The following is a 17226-nucleotide window of genomic DNA, read 5'->3' on the forward strand; positions in this document are numbered from 1 at the left end:
CAGAGCACTTGCACGCTCATAGTGTATTATATGTTCATTTTCACTCACACACAGGGTTGGTTACAAGTTTCTCACTTCTAATGCAAACTAGTGCACACCCTCAGACAACACTGCTGAAGTTCTTTACTAACTCTGCAAGCTCCCTCAGCAGGGGTTTGCCCTGTCCTGGGGAGGCTATTTGAATTGGAGGTTGCGATCTCCCACTGCCACAATTACTTTTGTCCTGTTTTCAACCAACTTCCCGTGGTTGCAGCACTTTTTTGGCTTGTCTCCTCTTGTGGCCAGAACTTCCTCACTTGGAGGCTTCTTTCTGCATAACTTAACAGTGTTCTTTTCCCCATCCATTCTTTGTTTCCCGTCCTTCCCAAGGCTGACTCTCTGGACTAGCAGTCCCTTCATTTGTCACTTTTAACAGCTTTAGAGAGTCAGCTTGGCTGAAACTTTGTGCGTAGATTTGTTTAAGACATAGCTAAGCATTAAATCAGAGTTTGGCAGTTTGGGAGTTTAGACATCTTGTCCCTTATAGAGCAAAAGTATTTCAACGTAATCCTGAACAGATCAAAAGACTGAGGCCTTTTGGTAAGCCAGCAGCCTTCCCTTGACAGCTGACATAAATGTATATATAATTGGTGTCTATACCATGGCACCCGACCAGAGAAGCCAAGGTGCTGGTGGGGGAGGTGGTGCACAAGCAGGAAGAACGCAGGCTCCCAGGACACCTCTCCTCTTCCAGCAGAGAGGTTGCCTCACACAGTGCATGTGGATCTCCAGAACATCTTCCCAAGGCCTCTCACCGGTGGAAGCACAGCAGGGAAGAGCCGGAGGACGGGTGGCACCAGGCGGTTGTCAGCAAAATGGCTGCTGAGGTGCCGTGGTGGTGGCTGCCACCATGGCCCACCGGTGAAGGGGCAGGCCCGCTGCTGCCCCAGAGCGGGGCCTTAGTGTGAGGGTGGCGGTGGTGGGGCCTTGGCATGAGGGTGGCGGGGCCTTGATGTGAGGGTGGCGGGGCCTTGGCATGAGGGTGGCGGGGCCTTGGCGTGAGGGTGGCGGGGCCTTGGCGTGAGGGTGGCGGTGGCCTCTGTGAGGGTGTCCCCTCCCTGGCAGCCCCACAGGCAAATGTCGGGGGAGATGAGCAACGGGGCAGGGAACAAACCAGAGGAAGGGGCAAGCTCGCCCTCAGCTCCCGGTAGGTTTTGGCCGCGGACCCTGCCCTCAGCATCGCCACGGGGCGGGCAGGATGGGGGCGTTCCACAGGGGGTCCCTCGGGGGGAGGTGGAGGCCTCCCCTCACACCGGAGCATCGGGCTCTGGCACGGAGGGACGGGGGAGCCGCCTCCCGTGGAGCCCAGGGGCCTCCGCGCCGCGGAAGCTGCCCGGCCGGTGCTGCCGCAGCAGGGACCGGAGGCAAACGGGCACCGCGCCCCGAGCCGGGCCCGCCATGGCCCGGGAGCCGGGAGGGGCCGCGCCGGCCGCGGGGGGGCGCTGTGACTTGCGCCTCGTCTCCACGGTGACGAGCCCCGCCGCGGCCATGGCGGAGCCTCTGCGTAGCGCGGATGCCGGCGCCGCCATCTACCGCTCCCGCGACCCCGTACGCAACCTGCGCCTCCGGTGAGCGGCCCTCCGGCTCTCTCGGCCCCGGCCCCCCGGCCCCGGCCCGCCGTGACGCTGCCTCTCTCCTCCCCTGCAGGGTCCGTATCCAGCGGGTGACGGCGGCCGGGCCGCTCCTGCCGCAGGCCCCGCCGCCGCTGTCCGGCCCCGAGCTCCTGCGGCCGGCCGAGCGCGCCGGTACCGGTACGTGCGGCACCCGGGGCGGGCGGGCGGCGCTGCGCCACCGGCCGTGACCGGGCGGTCTCTCCCGCAGGTGCCCGGCGGCCCCCGGAGGAGGAGGAGGAGGAGGCCGAGGTGGGGTGGCAGGAGAAGCTCTTCAGCCAGGTGGGCGGGCGGCGGCCGCCTGCGGCTCGGGGGTCTCCCCGCTGTGGGGCCCGGCGGCCTCCCCCTGCCGTCCTTCCCTGCAGGGCCTCCTGCCTCGGGGGGGGGCCTCGGGGTGAGCCCCCTTGGGGTGGGTGCCCTCGGTGTGCGCCCTCGGGGTGGGGGCCCTTAGGGTGCGGGCCCTTGGGGTGCACCCCAGGTGGCTGCTGGTGGGTGCTGGTGGCCGCCTGCCTGAGCAGCGTCGGAGCCGCTGTGGAGCTCGCGTTGTTTGCTGGGATCCCTAAAGGATCTTGTCTCTTGCTGAGGTGGCTTTGGCAATCTCAGCTGCAAAGTGTTTGTGGCTCTGAGGACGCGGGTGAAGGGCAGACTTTTTGCTTTCCCTGGGGTGCTCTCAGTTTGAGGTGGATCTGTACCGAAACGAGTCAGCCTGCCAGACTCCCCTGGACCGGCAGTACCACCAGGAGATCCTGAAACTGGAGAAGGCTGGCGGTCGCAAGAACTACCGGATCTTCACCTACACGGATCATGATCGATTCACTAACCTAGAGGAGGTACCAGCTCTTAGTTACAGAAAATCTGTACAGCAGTGTCTGTCAAAACCACCAGGCAGGCCTGCCGCGGAGGGAACCTTTATCAGTTCTTGGCCATGCAGAAGCAGGGCAGATATCCTGTATACAGGAGAACATACTGCATCTGCAAAGCAGCTTTACCTGGTGCCCCAGACCTGGGATGAGGTCTCCCTGTTTTAGAATGATGGTCAGGGGCAGCTTGGAGGGAGTTGGCTTTGTAGCATTGCTGGGTAGGTAACCTGCCGTGTGGAGGTTAACTGTACTTTGCCACAAGAACAGTGAATGAAATCTACACTACAGTCTTTTAGCAGTTTGTCTTTGTATGTGGCTGTGTACTTATCTGTTCTGTCCTTCAAGAGGGGAGCTGTGTTTGGGAAAGATGTCCTGTTATAATTAAACTAGTTCCTGTGTGTTTCTGTCTTCCAGCACTGCCAGAAAGTAACTGACTCGGATCGTGAGGTCCCATCATATCTGGCAGAGCGGATGGCCAATGTGAGGAAGAGAAGACAAGACCGCAGGCCAATGTGAGTGCAAACTGGGACTTGGGGCTTGCTAGTGGAGGTTTCCTGGTGCTGGTGCCCCAGCTGCAGAGCAGCCTCGTCTGTGGAATTTGGTGGCTTGAGCTGTGTCGCACTTGGAATCCAGCAGTTTGACTCTTCCTCATGGGGAATTTTGTGCTGCATGTGCTGGGCTGTGACTTGTGCTGTTCTGTTGTTGACAGAGAAGCAAGTTCTCTGAAGCCGAAAATCATCATCTGGGAACCCTCAGAAGAATTTATAAAGAACAATCATGTGATTAACACTCCTGTCCAGACTATGTACATCATGGGGGACTTGGGACCTTATGGGAAGTAAGTAAAATCCTGAAGTGATCTTAATTTCCCAGAAGGAAACCCATCTTCCCTCCTTACTCAAATCTCCTGTTTCTTTCATGAGTTAAGGGGAGAGAATTTCAAAGGCTCAGTAACTTGGGCTGCCATTTCTCTCTGCCTTTTTTTCTCAGCTGGGAGGTAACTGAGTGTATCTCTCCAGAAGACTTCTTAAACTAATGTAGGAGAGTATGAGTGTGTTTGTTCCCTTCTGTACCCCGATGTGCCTTTACCAGCTCAGCTGGTAAAGAGAGTGTCCGTATTCTCTATTTAAACTGTGCTTCTTGATGTCTTCCATTAGGCTTGGTCGCAAGGAGTATGAACATGTTCTTTGCACAATCAAGGTAGATGGCAACGGGGTGATCACAGTGAAGCCTGACTTTAGTGGCACCAAAGGGCCCTACCGGTGAGTGGAACAGGGCTGGTAGCTCTCATGGGACTGATACAGAGGGCTGAAATGGCTGTCTCCTGGTCACCCTTTAGGCGTGTGGATCAGTACTTTAAATTGAGGGTTGTTTTTCACTTTTATTCCGGAGATTTCTAAGGCAAGATCATTTTGTGCTTGTGCTTGGTGTCACTCTGTGTGTGATGTGTGGGGTGTTGGTGCAAGTCCCTAGGGCAGCGGTCCTCAAACTATGGCCCACGGGCCGGATATGGCCCCCCAGGGTCCTCAATCCGGACCCCGGTATTTACAGAACCCCCCGCCCCCCGCCCCGCCCCGGGGGTTGAGGGGGAAACCAAGCAGCCGCAGATGACTCCCTGCCCCTTCATTCGCGCACCGGCCCCCTGTTTAAAAAGTTTGAGGACCCCTGCCCTAGGGATACAGGTTATGCATATGCTGGACACGAGTCTCCCTTTTTGAGTCATTGATGCTGGCAGGCACTTGGGAGCGAGGAGAGGGCCATTGGTGGCCTTATATTTACTGCATGGGCCTGGTGGAGGGGGGACTGCTGTTGCTGCCTGTGCCTATTCTCTGTGTAATGGGGGAGTTTTTCCCATGTGTTTTGGGGCTTTACAGGATTGAGCTGGATGGAGAGAAGCGAGAGGTGTGGAAATACACCATTGAGAATGCGTCTGTCCAGGTGCAACCAGAGGAAGAAGAACGTGAGCAGCGTGTGTTCAGAGATGTAAGGACCAGCCTCCACTGCTCATACTGACTAGTTCTGAATTGGCAGAAGGAGCTCAGACTGTCATGCAGATGTAGTTGGTAGTGCTGTAGACACCTAAAGTTGGCAAAATGGATGTTGCTGGCAGTCAGTCTCATCATGCCCAGCAATTTGGGATCTTCAACAAATAATGCCTGACTGCTTCATTCCTTACTCCAGGTAGAGGCTTTGTCCAGTATTAGTTGTGTTGGTCTTTGACTGCAGCGATCTATGTAGTGAAAACTGATGCAAGAAACCACCTACATTCATGCCTTACTAGTGTCACCAGCCAATGGTTCTCCTTCCCTTTTGAGCAGTGGGCAAACGCCCTTCCTTGGTCTTCCTGATGCTGGCTATATACTTCCTGAATGATTTTTTGTTACCTGTAATGACCCAGGATATTTGGATCTCATTTTATGTCTTGATCTTTCTGAATTGCCTTTTTGGCTGTGGCAGCTTATAAAGCTACTTTAATGTTTTAGTTTTTCATTTATATGTTTTCTTATTGATTTAACGGTCAATAAGGAAATAATGATTCACTACACTGATCTCCCATCTGTTGATTTCATTGGAGTAATTTATGCCTGTGTTTTTAACATGTCATTTAAGATCTGACTCCTCAGAGTTTCTTTTTCCCTTAAATTGATCTTTGATGAGGTCATCTTTGAAGATGAAGTTCCATGCAGTGTTAGCAGTTATACATCTTTGTTCTATTAGATTCTTATATTCGCTATATCTGCTATAGCACTGAAAAAAATCTGTGTGCTAAGCCTGTCAACAGTTTAAATGGATTTAAAGTTACATCCATTACAATTTTTTCAATAAATCAAAACATATATTATCAAAAATGCACTTTTTCTAATCTGCTTGTTCTGTGTTTTCAGCTGTACAGTCGGCACAAGGAATACCTCAGTGGTCTCGTAGGCTCAGAATTTGAAACGGTGAGTGCAGCAGCACTCAGCAGGAACTGGAGCCCTGCTGCCTTTGGAGGCTGTTGACCTGGTTAGCACGGCTGCCGTTTGTACCACAGTCTCCAAAGACTGTTTCATTCTGGGGTTATGTTGGCACCTTTTACCTTGTGGCTTTCAGCAGAAAATTGTGTCAAAAAGGACAGGCTGCAATGGATGTGGGGCTTGCAGAGATCCATCCTGTGTCTGTCAGACCAGCAGCAGAGGGTGCTGAACACTGCAGCCTCTGTGAGACTTTATGCATTGTCTGAAGGCCTTTGTATATAATACTTTAAGAAGAAAGGTGGGTTTATATCTTTTGGGATAGCTGTTAACTTCTTGAATGTCAAACACATCTATGTGCCACTTTGTTCAAGTAAACAGACCCTCCCAGCCCCAAACTCATGTACAGATTCCCCTCTCACTGAATTACCCAGAGTGCAATCTTCTTTGCTCAAATCTTGTTTGCCAAAGTGTGAAAGTTGTTGTACTTTCTTGTACTTTGATATAGTGTCTCAGCTTGTCCTGTGCTTCCTCCCACCTTGGGCAAGTGCAGGAATACTACAGGAGGAACAGGACTATGGCTTCTGCAAGTGACTTCTCACTACATTTTATATCCATCTTGAAGTCTGTAAGAGACCGATTTACAGAAGAGTAAAGTTCTGCAGTCTGGGAATTTGGTTTTTGTAGAGAATCTCTGTCCAGAGGGACTGTTCACTTCTGGAAAGTGATGTGAGATGTCATGACTCCTACCTGGATAGTAGAGTGAATCGTTCAAGTACAAGTGTCTGTGAAATACCTGTGTGAGACCCTGTTGGGAGGGGATTGCATTAGGTTCCACCAGTGGTCATTGAGCTATTTATCTTGTTTATGTGCTCATTCTTACAGACTCTTCCTGGTACACTGCGGCTTTTTGTGAATGGAGAAATAGGTGAGTTCTTACTATAAACACTAACTATAGGGGCAGATCTGGGTCTGCTGGGATGGCTGAGGCTGTGAAGGGGCCAAGGATTCTTGGATTGCAGGCAGGCCCACAGTAGGTGATTCTCTCACTAGAATCCTTTACTTCCTACTGCTCCCCTGTTTTTGTGGACTGACTCCTTGAGTAGCATTTACAGGTTGGACGTTACAAATGCTGCAGCTGTTCTGGGACGACATACATATCCAAAAAAAGGAGAGCAGACTGGGAAGTTAATAATTGCTTTCTTTGCTATAATCTTTAAATGTGTGACCTCCCTAATCTGGTTAGTGATGTGGGGACAGGGCTGGTCTAGAGGAGGAATCTTTGAAGGTTGTGTTCTGTTACTTTGAAGACTCTGGCTTTTCCCAGCTTTCATCAGTAGCTGGTTGTTCCTGAGGTTATTGGTACTGTCTCTTCCAAAAGTCTACAGTGAGTACTGGAGGAGTTTTGTAGAAGCAAGGAGCTGAAGTTCATTCTCTCTTCTCAGTTTCAGCTCAAGGCTATGAGTATGACAACCTCTATGTTCATTTCTTCGTGGAGCTGCCTAACCGTAAGTATTCAGTTTCCAGCCATATCACAGCAGTTTAAGGAGTGAAGCTTACTTTGGCTGGTCCAGCATATCAGCTCTGTTGAGTCAGAAAAAGTGAATGCTGGGGCTGGTATCTAGACAGAGGTCTTCAGAGCAAAAATTGCAGAACTCAGTTGTGTGAACTAAACTTAAGTCTGGGGGAAAGTGGCATCTTCCCCTCTTCTCTCTCCAAATCAGGTCAGGACATAGAGGTCCATTGGTTTCTCAACCAGTGGTGATCGTGTTCAGCGGTCTACCCAAAGTTCATTCCTTATACTGTGGACAATAGCCTTCCTGTCTTCTCCATCTCAGTAGTGACCTTGTCTGATTTCAGTGCTCGCCACCATGTTCTCACATTTTGTGCTGACACTAACATGTTAAGTATCAACTGATAAATAAGGTTCCCAGCACTAACATACACATCCTACTTCGTATTTAGGTTCCTTGAAGCTATGGCTTTGGCTCCCCTCTCTGGTTATACACTGGTATTTGTCCAAAGAGCTACCACATTTGCTACTCGGTACATTTAGATAAGGTTCTGCTTTTCTCTTCAGGTGGATTTGGTGCTTTTCATTGACAGTTTGGGGTGTTCTGGGGAGCAGCCATTGCCTGGAACAAGATAGGGTGGGACACACCTAGGGAAATTCAGAGTGGGTGATGTTATGTGTTTTCCCAGTCACCTGGGACTGATGTTCTTCTTTGAGCTGCTTTGGTTTGTGAGTCCTCAAAGCCTCTCACCCAGAGCATTCACTACTGTGCTCACGTTCTCCTCTTCTCCCAGGGTGGTCGAGCCCCATGGTCCAGCAGCTATCAGGAGTCACTCAGACCTGTACCACCAAGACAGTGGGCTGGGTAAGGATGCTTTCAGACCTGCAGAACAGTTTGAACAGACATTTTCTGAAGTGGAACATATGTTACAAGCTATACATCTATTCAGCAAAGGTCCTGACTTGAGAGCTCCTTTCAAGGGTGGAGCATGTTTGGGATTCTTCTCATTCCAGGGTGCCACTGTATCCAAACAAAACTAGACCAAATGAAACTATTTCAAAGCAGTTTCTGGAACCTTACTTTTTTTCTTCTTTCTGGCTGATTGATTGTCTTTGGAGCTTTGATTTTTGTGTTCTCAAATGCTCAGAGTTAATGAAGCATTGTTCTGGCTTGCCTGGGGCAGGAATGCACACAGTCTCTAAATTTATTTCTGAAAATGAACCCCTCCTCCTATCTGGGAAGTTAGTTCCATTGCTGTCTCCAGCTCTTCTCATACAAAATTTGAATTTTATCAGCTTTTTAATGTGTTTTATGTGAGATAGTTTGCATATTACAGAAATAATTATCATACAACATTTCAGTAATACCATTGCTTGAAGTATTTTGCTTGGCTCCTGTAAAGATGGTGGCAGAGTAGTAGTTATGCAGCTGGCTGAATTGTCATTAGAGTTGTGTTACTCTTTCCCCTTTTTCATTGTTTTTAACAGCCTGTTCCATCAGCATGGCACTTGAGAATGTGTGCAGGTCCATCCTGCAGTCAGATGTTTGTTAATGTGATGTAATTGGTCTTGCTTAGGCATCATTAGCTCTTTTCCACCATTAGTTCTTTTCTCCCTGCTCTCTGTGCCCCCTGCAGTGCTAGTGATGAATTGTCTTGTCCAGGAATCTGATCTCTATCCTGTTCCTTTTCTAGGATAATGTGGCATACTTCTGCTACCCCTTCACTTTGGAGATGTTTTTCACCCAAGAAGACGAATTGGAAGGTGCATTTCCTTGTTGCTCTGAAATGTGAAACTCTCAAGTCTTTTGATTGTGGTGTCAGCAGGCATCATGCTGTCTGGCATGTTGTTGGCCCCTCACTAAGATGAAAGGACAGATTTAAACAAAGGGAAATGTTCTTGTTCAGCAAACGATCACCCTGTCACCACACAGCCTCTGGACACATACTATATTTGCCCTGCCTGGCAGCGTGTTAGCATTTGTATGGATTCATTGATCTTACCTTGCTTCCAGACTGTAGTCAGCTTTATCCGGTTGCAAAACTGCTTGGATCTTAGCTTGGCTGTCTCAAAATGCATGGCATGCTGGTCTGTGTTGCCATGCCTAGCATATTGCACAGAGCCCTGGGATGCTGCAGCAGCAATGCGCATCTTTTTTGTACACAACTAAAGCTCTCTGCTAAGTCTTATGTTTGTAGATACACTCAGTGACCTGCATAATCTTTTTATAGTTTATGTCACTTTGAAACTTCCAGCTCTGTTATAAGCTGAGCTTCTCTGCTGCCTATTCCTGCTGCTTCACTACACTACTGCTGCTTCCTCACCAGCCCTGTTGCTCTTTGGATTGCAATTGCTAGGGACAGCTCTGCAGCATGCCTTGCCTCTTGAATCCAATGTACGCATTGGATTTGAGTATTCAACCAACACTAATGAATTTTCAGCCTGGAATAAATGCAGTGAGTTTGTTTCACCATGGAAAAAAGAAATGCTTGGAGATCTGTAGGAGAATCCAAGTTAATTATCCCCCAATAAGGGTGGGAAAGGTCAGAGATAAAAAAGAGATTGCCTTGTTTGGCATTAGAACATTCACAAAAGATTGTCTTGTCTGCTCAGAGATAATCGAGGAACCAGTTTGGACTTGATCTCAAAGCAATGAATTTTTCCAAATTTTAAACATCTTATCAGTAATTCTGTTTTTATCCTCAAATCTGAGGGTTCAGCTTTTACAGGTGAAAACAATCACCTGTACATCTAGGTTAGTCTTTGTAGAAAAAATACAGAAAGGACTTCCTACTAGTGGAGTTGGGCATTTAGCATTTTTTTCCCTCTACGATAGCCTCCCTCACAAAGCTGTGATCTGCTCCCCTTCCTTGCAGACAGTCTCCCTCAGTGGCCTGTTCTCTACTTTGAGGTCCTGTCCCTGGATTTCTGGCAGAGGTACCGCGTTGAAGGATATGGTTCTTTGGTGCTACCACCATCCCCAGGTAAAACATACTTGGGGCATTATGTTGATTGTCTGGGAGAATGAGTTGAGTGGTTCTCTTGGCAATGGATTCAGCTGGTCCTGGGAAGGCTTTGCCTTTGCGTGCTGGAGGGCATGGTTAGCTGTTGGGGGGCAGCAAAGAAGGATTTGATGCGTCCTGCACCATTCTGCCTTCTTGTTGAGATGCATCACATGTTGCTGTCCTTGTTCCTTAGGTGCTTCTGTCACAAAATCTTGTGTGATAATGCTCTGAGGTGATGCTGCATATCTATCTTTATAATAGAAGTAGCCCTCTCTGTCCTACATGGAATCTGGGGGCCACAAATATTCTGACACCCACGTGTAGTAAGGAGATGGCCTTCATGGGCAGGGGGTGCTCTCAGCACTGGCTGTGTGACTGTGTGGTGCTGACTTATTGGGAAAACATTACAGAGGTACCGTGCAGTGTTTCCATTTCCAGCCTGCTGTGGTTTGGGTCAGCAGGTATCCATCTACCATGCTGTCCACTGTGGCTTGGAACAGATTGTTGGTTATAGCTGCTAAGCTCTCCCGTTGTCCTGGGTCAGGTCTCCACATGCTCACCATCCCTACCTGGCGCCCTGTGGAGCTGGGGATAGTTGCTGAGATGAGGAGATTTTTCATTGGTGGATCTCCTGAGCTGGAGGACATCACCTATGTCAGGATACCATCAACCTTCAAGGTGGGCTTGGCTGCAGGGCATTGCTTTTGATGGGAGATTCTAGATTATGCTCTCGGCTTCAGATGTCTGTGGACAGCCTGGACCAGATTTGACTAAGGATGAGCCGGTTGTCCCGTCAGGCTAAAGAAATGTTTCCTTTGTGAGACTTGTGTTCATGAGCAGAGGAACAGGCAAATGCTGAGACAGAGCTCTCTACCTTCTGGGGTGTGTGCAGCTTAGAGAATTGAGGGAACATGGACCAAAGCCTTGTTTGGACTTACCACTGCCTGTGCTGGCCCTGTCCGTAAAGTGTCTGTCAGGTCAGCATTTGTTACTAGCGATAGACTTTTTCCTATGTTTTTGTAAGGTATCTGGGCTGTACTGTGTCTGGAACAGCTTCCCAAAGAAGGAAGTTGATGGGTGTGAGACAGGCAGAAATTTTACATTCTTAAGAAAGCTGCAGAGGTGCTTGCTGGGGTAATAAGCAAGTTGATCTTAGCACCAGCTTTCTGTGGGAGCGAGCTGTGATGCAGTTGTTGAAACCTTCCTCCAGCACTGCACTGTCAGCTTGCTGGTGTTTAGGTCTTACCCTCAGCACAGCCAGGAACTGTCTGCCTCTTTCTAAGCCCACTTTTTGTGTGCTGTGGGGAAGGGAGAGATTGTGTCTGCAGGAGCACATACTCCTGGTGGGGCATGCTCATTTTCATAGGGTCAGCCTGCTGCAGCGGGCTGTGTGTACTCTGTCTTGTGCTGTCTTTGCAGGGAGAGCATCTGAGCCGCTTTGGTTTTCGCACAGAGACAACTGGGAGCGTCACATTCCGGCTTTACTGCCTGCAGCAGTCTAAGTAAGTGCATCAAAGCAAGTACGAGCTCCATCTTGTGTGCTGTGTTTTGGCAGCCCTGACCTCTTGCTGTACTTCTGTGCAGAGCGTTTCTGGAAAACAGTGCCCTGAGGCAGCGCATGCAGAGTGTATTGGACCGGCTTGGAGGCTTCAGCCAGCAGAGTTCTGTCTACAATGTTTTGGGTAGGGCTTTCAGTGTTGTTCTCCCTTGCAAGTCTTTGGCTCGCTTTTGCCCCCTTTTTACAGAGTGGGCAGGATATTTCAGGAGAATCCATTACTGTGGGGATAATTGCCTCCCCCCACCTCGAGCTCTGTGAGGCTATAGCAGAGGTTAAATGTTCTGATCTGAGCTGGAAGCTTCAGGAGACATCAGCTGTCAGCAGGCAGGAGGGATAACCACTCCGTGAGGACAAAGCCTAGGCCGGGCTGCCCAGTCTTGCCTGGCACTGAGCATAGCTTGTGGTACTGATGCACAGGCTCTGTGTGATTCTGTTACACAGAGAGTAAAGACAGTGCCAGAAATAAGTGAAGAGGGCAGCAAGGGCCAGGTGCTGCTTTGGTGGAACTTAGTAACAGGAAGTGAGGCTCCTGTGCCAGGAGAGACCATGTTCCCTGGAAAGACTCATCCTTCCCTGTCCCTGAGGCTGTCTGATGCTTTCTGACTTGCTGACACCTGCTGTGTTGTAGAGGCTTTCCAGAGGGCACGGCGCCGGATGCGGGAAGCCCGCGAGAGCCTTCCTCAAGACCTCATCAGCACCTCTGCCTCCACTGTGCGCCAGCTGCAGGAACCATGATCAACCACTGCCTGTGGTTAGCATCTTCTCTCCAACACAAGCTCCCGTTGTTCAGCAGGAGTCACAGTGCTGGTGCCTGGAAGCTTTTGAAGCCTGCCCTTTGCTGTTTTCCCTGGATGGGGGAAGGAGTCTGTAACCATCCAAACCCAGAATCTTTGCATTTCCACAGGTATCTGTGGAAGGAACTCTCTTTTTTCAAGGCATTTTTTTAACTAGGCCCTAAGAATGCAGCCAATTGTTCACATTTCTGTTGAGTAGACTAAAGTACTGACATGGGACCTGTGAACCCTTTTAACACCTTTTCAGGAATTGAATAGTACACAATTAGAAAAATTTCAAGTCTACATGACTTAGATTTAGTTTTCTTCTTAAAGAAGACAGTAATGTTGAAGGTCAAGGCATGAATGCTGTCTGAGATTTAATGAAATGAGCAGTTAACTTCTCAAGAACTACTGATAAAGTGTTGTCCGCGTTTGTAGCTATAGGTCAGTCAATAGCAAAATGAATCTGTCCACCTGTGCCTTAAGATTGATTAGTTTCTAGAGAGGGAGCTCTCGGCCAGGTGTAATAGATGAAATCAAAGCAAAGGAGTGACATCTGACAGGTTGAGAACTGAAGAAAAGGGTTATATTCTGTATTTCCTTGTATGTGCCCATAACATTTCTGGCTCTGCAGTGATGAGCAGGAGCATTCTTTGTTCAAGAATACAACTGAAAACACGCATTCCTCTTAGTTCATAACAGAACTTTGGCTGAGGCCAGACAGTTTGCAGGCAGTGAGAGCAGATTTGCACAGCAGCTGAACTTTGAACTGTTCAAGCTGTTCATTCAAGTTATGGTTCATTGTTCCGCCTCTGATTGCAGTATGCTGCTGCATGGCTTCCTGGGGAAGCGTGTATGTACCCAGTTTTTACCCAGTTTCTTCTCCTGATGTTCTCTCAGACTTTTTTTTTTTTTGGGGGGGGGGGGGCTGGTTTTCTTCTTGTCTCAGGTTCACAGGAGTGAGGCTACCTGCAGACTGGCAGTGCTGTGTTGATTTGTGCATGAGTCACACTTGTATGTGGTGTTCTCCCCTGTTCCCAACACAGGGGATAGGAAGAAAAATCTCAGGCTGAGATCATGCAGGTGTGAATGTGTCCGTAAAGTTTGAATTCACAGGCAGAACATGAACTAGGAATTAGTCTTCTTTCTTTAGTTCTGCATGTTCCTGCTCTGCAGGGAACGTGAGACTCATGGTTGCAGCCATGTGTGTGATTGTTAGAACACCCCCTCTTCCCTGGTGCTCCATTGTCTTCCCCACTCCCTTCTTGCCATTTTGATCTTGTCCCCGTCTTCACTGAGAAACCCAAACTCCCGTGTTTGTTCCTCCTTGACCTTTGTCGTAATTCCTACATCTGTCTGGTGGCTTGAATGTGTTTGGCAATTTCAATTATAAAAGGATTTTTGCTCACCTTCCTCGCCTGCTACCTAGCCTTTTTGATGGAAGAGGCTGCCAGCACGTCTTAGCTAGTGTGGCCTGTTAAGCAGAGCACAGTGTCTCAGAGTCTGGGGTCTGGAGCTGGCTGATATGTCCTGTGCGTGAGTGAGGTCTCCACTGTGGCGTTTGACGTGATGGCTGTGAAGGCACGCGCCCAGTTCTGGAGTAGCAGAATCGAGGTGTGTGCGCTACCATGGTCTGTAATGATACAGCCACGTTTCAGAGATTAACCCACTCGGTGCCCAGGATGAAAAGCGTTCAGTGAGTATGGAGTGCTCGCTACCTCTTTTTTGTTTAATCGTAATTCACGTCACAGCCCAGTGTGTTTATTGCGTGCTATCTAAGCAATACTTAGTTTCTGGCTGGGTGTTTCTGTTATTCTTATCGCTAATACCTGAATTGCGTGTCTCTGGAACCCTTCTCAGGACTGAGTTACGAGGTTAAGAGAATATTCTTTTTATAATAACAAAACACCTTTCTGATTGAGGTGATGCCAAAGGCAGATCCTGTTAAAGAGTGGACTCTTCTGATTAGAAGATCAGGTTCCCAACTTGTGCTTGTTGCTCAGCACATTTATATGGCAGGATGTCGTGCATTGAGTGTTAAGGTTACACAGAGATGCAGTAAGGTTTAGATAATGATACTATTTTTCTAGTTATAACTCTGAATAGCGTAAAATCTGACAGAAACTTAACAGAGCAAAATCTAAAAAAAAAAAAAAAAAAAAATTATTATAACCAAATAAGCAATTCTTCCAAAGACAGACATTGCTAGCAGTTTTTCACCTTTCTACTTGCAGCCTCCTTGGCCCAACAAAAGAAAATGGTGCTTGTACAAGATGTTTTGGAGAAAGCCTGCAGCAAATTTTCTTTGAGTATGCTCTTTTATAAATTAAACCAGCAAATTTCATATACATGTATGAAAATGTCACTGATCTTTTAATAAAAAATGGCATTTGGTGCAAGGCTTGTGCCCTGCGTTTGCCAAGGAGCCTGGGCAGCTGGAATGGAGGTCGTGCATCCACCAGGTATGTGTGCAGAAGACATGGCAGGTGGCCCATGGGGGCAGGCAGAAGGGCAGGCTGGCGACCTCACTGGATCCATGGGGACTTCCACTGTGCAGAAGTGTCCCTGCAGTTTGCGCTGGAGGGTGCCTCTGCAGTGAAACACAACAGGAGAAGGTGGAGGAAGAGACAGGTGTGGGTACACAAGAGCTGGGCATGGGAGGGCACCAGCTGATAGCACAAGGGAGCCTGGCAGGCTGTGGGATGCCTTGACCCAAAGATGGAGGGAACCTGGAGGGCAGAGGAGTGTGCAGCAGCTGCAGGCTAGGTAGTGCTGCAGAGTCTCGTGGGGATCAGTGGGGCTAGCAGTGATGAGTCTGGGAGGTCCATGCTGTTCCTGGTGCACAGCCAGCAGCCCCCCCAGCTCTGGCTATATCAGCTGCAGCAGCGTAGCTGGTTTCTCTTGAGCTTTGTCTGCTGCTTCCTTCAGGGCAGACTGGAGCTGTAATGTTTTTTTGATTGCCAGCTGGACTTCCAGCCCAGCGAGCATCTGTCTGAGGCTGAATCCTGCAACCTTACCAGTGATATGGTCTGCAGGGGGGCAGGAGGCAGCTGAGAGTCCCTAGGGGCTTTCCAGACATCTCATTAAATAAACTATGCAAACAAAGGGTAATTGCAGAAATGTTGGCTTGGTGGATTAAAAGGCTGTGGGCAGTTGGCAGGGCTTGCATGATGCTGATCGGCAGCCGTTAGAAATTCCAGTGTAAATGTAACAGAAAAAGAAAACCTAGAAATGAGTCATTAACGTTTCTGGGGGAGCAGCTTTCCCCCGAAGAAGCTGGAGCGCAGGAATGGGGTTTGCTCTCAGCTGAGGAAGATTCGGGCTGTGATAACTTCCAACTGGAGCCTTGCCAGCAAGCCTCAAACACCCCTTTGCCTTGGTCCCACCTCAGTGCTTGTGATGGGCCAGGGACACAGGGCTTTCTGGCTGAGGTGGGTGGGCCGTGGTGGGCTGCGGTGGGCCACGGTGGGCTGTGGTGGGCTGCGGTGGGCCGTGCCGCCGTGCTGTGGCTGGGCAGCTGCAGGTGCTGGGGACGCGCAGGGCGGCCGGCTCGGGGAGCAGGAGCTGCAGCAGGTGCATGTCCTGCAGAGATTTGCCTCGCTGCTGCATGCAGCGTGGGGAAGGAGAGGCATATTTTATCTGCACCACAGGGTTTAAGTGGTCATGATTAAACAGCTACTAGAGGCTGCTTGTTGGCTCGATATATTTTGTTTTAGCCTCTGGGCTGGAGTATCTCCCTGCAGGCCCTGTCCTGGCGGCGAAGGAGCGGGCTGCTTTGTCTTTTGCCCCCATCTGCCTTTTTATTATGCTTATTGTGCTTTCAGGTGCAGCCTGTCTTCTCTAAAGCTAATGTCAATATTTCGATGCAAGGCAGAGTACAGCTGACCTGAGAAAAACTGCAATTCATTGGATCAGTCAAAGAATAAGTATCTGTGTGCCCCTTTTCCTGCGTGGAAATGATTGCTTTGGCTTGATTTAATTTCTCTCACTGCTTTGGTTCGAGCAGGTTTTAAAGTGAACCCTGGTGCCATGCAGGCCAGAGGTACTTCCCTCAGCTGTCAAGATCCTTTTCTAGAGTAACACAAGAAATCAGAAAGGACTGATAGAATCAGACTTCTCTAGAATTTATTCTCAAGTTCTTATATTTGAAAAAAAAAAAAAAAATCTCGCTTTCAAAACAGCTGTGAGGATTTCTGTAATGTGTGAAAGATAAACTTGTCTTGGAGGTGTGCGATTTTGGGTTGTTTCAAGATTGGCAGATCTGAGAATGAGAGAATCGGCCCTGTGGGTGGGTGGGAAAGGTGGATCTCCTGTGACTTCATCTTAGAAAACCAGAAAGGTCAGGCTGGATACCAAGACCTAGTCCACTGCTTTCCTTCAGACATCACCTTGATGTAATCAAAGCCTGAGACATGTTTTTTCACCTGTTCTTTACATGAAGATGGAGTTGACCGATTGTCCCTTCTAGATGTTGGTGTGGGGGGTTTTTTCAGGATATTTTTTTTTTTTCTGCAGCCAATTTTCTTGTACAGAGCAATCAATGGTGGCAGCTTGTGCATGAGCTGAGCAAAGCCTGTTGTCAGGCTGCTGTTGGAGGCGTGAGGAGGAGGGAGCGTGTGATTCCTGCCAGGTGGTTATTGTTTCTTTGGGGGGTTCCCGTCCCACGCTGCCAGTGCCTGTGACATCTTTTTTTCTGCTGCTGATCTCCTCGTGAGTGCTGTGTTGCTCTCCTACAGCTCTGGAGATGCCATCAGGAGCCTGAGAGATCAGATGAGCTGTAAGCCCAAGTGAATGGCCATTCTTGCTGCTGGAAACACCGAGCCCAGCTTACTTCTCAACGCTCTGCTTGCAATGTCCAACACTTTCCAATGCAGTTGTGCTGGCAAGGTCACCTGTCGGTCACCTCCCTTTCTC

The 17226-nt window shown here is 49.2% G+C and overlaps 1 protein-coding gene across 2 annotated transcripts; it reads left to right on the forward strand.

The window, feature by feature from the left end:
* The first annotated feature begins 1036 nt into the window (after positions 1–1036).
* MKS1 (MKS transition zone complex subunit 1) lies at positions 1037–14655 on the forward strand. Of its 2 annotated transcripts, XM_080380444.1 has the most exons (18): positions 1037–1607; positions 1687–1790; positions 1861–1931; positions 2324–2479; positions 2924–3021; positions 3219–3347; positions 3667–3771; positions 4384–4492; positions 5395–5451; positions 6346–6388; positions 6906–6968; positions 7768–7838; positions 8668–8737; positions 9850–9957; positions 10523–10656; positions 11398–11480; positions 11563–11660; positions 12165–14655. In XM_080380444.1, exons 1-18 carry the CDS (start codon positions 1117–1119, stop codon positions 12269–12271), a joined length of 2097 nt encoding a protein of 698 aa, XP_080236570.1. In that variant the 5' UTR covers positions 1037–1116; the 3' UTR covers positions 12272–14655. The 2 variants fall into 2 exon arrangements, with proteins under 2 accessions (XP_080236570.1, XP_080236571.1); XM_080380445.1 differs by lacking the exon at positions 1037–1607 and having other exon boundaries at positions 1621–1687.
* Positions 14656–17226: the final 2571 nt, after the last annotated feature.

This window comes from Falco punctatus (assembly GCF_963210335.1).
Source record: "Falco punctatus genome assembly, chromosome: 1".
Classification (NCBI taxonomy): Eukaryota; Metazoa; Chordata; class Aves; order Falconiformes; family Falconidae; genus Falco; species Falco punctatus.

What these genes read in the sequence shown, in the direction of transcription:
- MKS1 (XM_080380444.1), top strand. Translation starts at nt 1,117, where the DNA reads ATGTCGGGGGAGATGAGCAACGGGGCAGGGAACAAACCAGAGGAAGGG. An exon ending in CCACCAAGACAGTGGGCTGG is followed by an intron (nt 7,839 to 8,667) that starts GTAAGGATGCTT and finishes TTCCTTTTCTAG; the next exon opens with GATAATGTGGCATACTTCTG. An exon ending in TTCTGTCTACAATGTTTTGG is followed by an intron (nt 11,661 to 12,164) that starts GTAGGGCTTTCA and finishes GCTGTGTTGTAG; the next exon opens with AGGCTTTCCAGAGGGCACGG.